Source organism: Dipodomys spectabilis, unplaced genomic scaffold (genome assembly GCF_019054845.1).
Source record: "Dipodomys spectabilis isolate Male_0828 unplaced genomic scaffold, ASM1905484v1 ptg000300l, whole genome shotgun sequence".
Classification (NCBI taxonomy): Eukaryota; Metazoa; Chordata; class Mammalia; order Rodentia; family Heteromyidae; genus Dipodomys; species Dipodomys spectabilis.
Window position 1 is genome coordinate 785,361 of NW_024870977.1, and position 3,391 is coordinate 788,751.

The 3,391-nt window shown below is 40.5% G+C and overlaps 1 protein-coding gene across 1 annotated transcript; it reads right to left on the reverse strand.

The window, feature by feature from the left end:
• Nucleotides 1-2,228: 2,228 nt before the first annotated feature.
• Nucleotides 2,229-2,627, reverse strand: LOC122127404 (tRNA-specific adenosine deaminase 2-like). The gene has a single exon (XM_042702039.1). The coding sequence runs from the start codon at nt 2,625-2,627 to the stop codon at nt 2,229-2,231; it is 399 nt and encodes a 132-aa protein (XP_042557973.1).
• Between the last annotated feature and the right edge of the window lie 764 nt (nt 2,628-3,391).

Sequence of the window (3,391 nt, forward strand, 5' to 3'; positions counted from 1 at the left end):
ATAGAATTCCATTGTGTATATATACCACATTTTCTTTATCCATTTATCTACTGAGGGACATCTGGGTTGGTTCCCTATTTTAGCTATGGTAAATAATGCTGCAATAAACATAGTCGTGCTGGTAGCTATAGTGTAGTCTTGGAGTTTTACTGTGGTCTTGTGTTTTTCGTGTCTCCTTTCTATCCCTCCCTTCTTCTCATCCTATCCTTTTCTTCTCTCACTATCATCTATAAACTTACATAATTTTTAAGTATTTATCTTTTTTTTTCATGGCACTAACATTTAATGAGAAGACAAATTTTAGAGTAGTAAAATTGAAGGTGCATGCATCATTGTTGTAGATTTGAAACCATGCATATCCTTCCTCATAAAATGTCTCAAATGCCGTTAAAAACACCACACGTAAAACCAAGCAATTATAAGTCCTTCGAAGCATGTAACTGTGATTAGCTGCTATTCTCAGCAATATAAAAATACTTCCACCACAATTTCATTCCAGTCTGTAAAGTAATTCAAAACAAACAAGTTGGAGACATTGCTCAAATGGCAGAAGCAACAAATACAGATGCTTTGTATCAAGGAAATGAATCCACTGAAGAAATGAACCCATCTGAGGAGCGGTCCTCTGGGGCCTGGCACTAGGCTTCTGGTGGAACGCTGAGGCCCCCTTCTGGGAAGAGACGTATACTGCAGCTGGGGTAGCTCTGCCAAACGTCAGGACACTTCTTGCACCCAGTAACACTGAAAGTTTTGTTGTGGATATTCTTTCCTGTGCAGTTTCAAATTTTAGGTATTAAATTTAACAGTTATAACCTGTATTTTCAAATGAGGAACAGCTGATTTCGGATTAAATGTATCATGCTACTTAATTTTGCAACTGGCATTCACACCAGTGGGCATTCTTCTTCACCTTGTTCCTTTTTAATTTCGCTGTAACTTTTTGCTTTGATAGTGTCTTGTTGAACTCCCTCTGCCTTCCAAGTGATGGGGTTACAGATGTGTATTACTATGACCAACTGTTGTTGGAACTCTTCACACTCCAGTATATAACTACATTTTTTTCATCCATCCTTGTGAGAATATAATCTTGCTGAGGCAGAAGACCCTGTTTTGGTTCAGGGAACCAAAGAACTGTCTTATTTATGTTATTGTCCTTTAATGCTTTGCCCCTTAAAAACAGAAATATCTTAAGATTCTATTATAGCAACATGGTACAATTTTTAAATGACCCTTAGGCACTTGTTTAAAAACATTTTTTCTATGTATTTAATAAAATCAATAGATTTCACAATCACATGTATACAGTGTATACAAATAATATACAATGTAGAAAAAAGCCAGACTTGCCCAGCACTGGTGGCTAACACCTGTAATCCTAGCGACTAAAAAATGCTGAGATCTGAGGGTCACAGTTTGAAGCCAGGCTGGGGGGAAAAGTCCGTGAGACTCATCTGCAATTAACCAACATAAAGCTAGGACTGGAGGTGTGACTCAAGTTTGAGCAAAAAAGCCAGAGAGTAACAACATGTTGAGTTCAAGCCCTAAAGCCAACACACACACAAACACACTCACACTCACGCAGCCAATACACTGGGAAACCACAACAGCTCTAAAGAATGAAAATCCAACTCCACCTCCAAAAAGCCAGTTGTAAAGGAAACACGTGACCATGGCTTTCTATTCCAAATGAGTGCAGGTGATGGGGTGTGGATGGACACTGAAATCCCAGCCTGCACTCAGCTGGAATGGATTGAAGCTGTGGCTTAAAGACATGTACTCTTTGCTAATTCCTAAAACCTCAAACTTTAGTTTTTCCCCCCCTTCATAAAAATGTTCTTTCAGCTGTGGAGAAGCTAATACTTGTTTACAATTGTCAGCCTTTTAAGAAGCACTAATTTGTTCCCTTAAGAGTGCAAATGTTATTCTCCGTCTTCCCGGAGAATAACAAACAATATATAATATATGCTCCCTCCATGTCAGCAGCTTTTCAGGCTGGGGATTCCATCCAGGTCACCATGGGGCTTTCGTCTTTCATTACAAGTTCAGGATTTCTGAAATTCCTTCTTCCGAACTTTTGATTTTGGTGCATAAGGATTTTCTTGCTTGTAGAAGGCCTTTAACAGTTCCACAGCTTCCTCAGCCCGATATCCAGGGATGCACTGAAATGTTTTTCCCGTATTTGGTAAGTCAGAAGAGGCAACATTTAGAACGGAGCCACAGCCACCAAATCATTCATTCTGACAGCTGTAGACGACCAGCGGGATTTTCATCAGGCCGAGAGCAGCTGCACACATAATGCAGGGTTCCACAGTGACATACAACACGGTACGTTCAAACACAGCAGAAGGACTCTGGCCATTTCGTTGACACCAATCTAGGACTTGATCAATGGCCACCATTTCTGCATGTCGAGTAGCATTTTTGGTTTGATTCACTTCATTTCTTCCCTTCCCCACGATTTCATTGTTGTAGACCATAAGACAGCCAACAGGGACTTCGGTATTTTCAAGGGCGTCTTTGGCCATGCGCATCGCTTCCTCCATCCACCGTGCCGTCTCCAGGGCCAAAGACACGGCGGTCGAGATGCCCGGGGCTGGCATGGACGCGGCCAACGCCTCTGCCTCCATCCAGCCGGGTTAACGCACAGCTCTGACTCGCAGGCCTTCCGGGCCGGGAACCAAGTATTTATCTTTTTAAATTTAAATTTTTGTTTTTCTATATTTTCTGGTTTTTTTTTTCTTAATGTCTCTCCTATCATTCTGTCCAATCCATTTCCCTCTCTGAGATTAGGCCTTGGTTAAATTCACTCTCATCTTACCTCGCCACCACCCTATAATTCTATTTTTCCCCACATTTCTCCCTACATCTAATAATTTCTGGTTTGCCAATTTTTTTCTTTGCTATTCTTATCCCATTAATCCATAGTTGTTTGATGTTGAATAGATTGTATCTGTTGAACTAGATTGCGTCTATAGCCTTTTGACTGTGCAACTACCAAACTTTGGTTGATGCTTGCCTTAAAATTATGTTCTAGCACAAAATTAGTGTTACTTTCATACCAAATGAGCAGAAAAAGCCAGAAAAACAGAAGAAAAATGGCAAGTCCAGGTATCTGGACTCCCACTCATGATAAACAGTTGACAGAATAGTTAGTGAATAATCCAGAGGACAGTTCCCAAAAATCTGTACAAACAATACTGGTAAAAATGGTGAATGAAAAGATTGAAAACCTGCAAAGGACTCAGTGTGAGCATGATAGGGAGAGAGAGAGGCAAACCAAAGATTAATACTGGAATCTCGTGAGAGTGCAGAAACTACTCAAAGATTGGTACAGGAAGTGCGTGAGCAGATTTAGAACAGTCAAAGAGCAATACAGGAATTGCATAAGCAG

Coding starts and splice junctions, on each gene's coding strand:
- LOC122127404 (XM_042702039.1), bottom strand. CDS start 2,627: ATGGAGGCAGAGGCGTTGGCCGCGTCCATGCCAGCCCCGGGCATCTCG.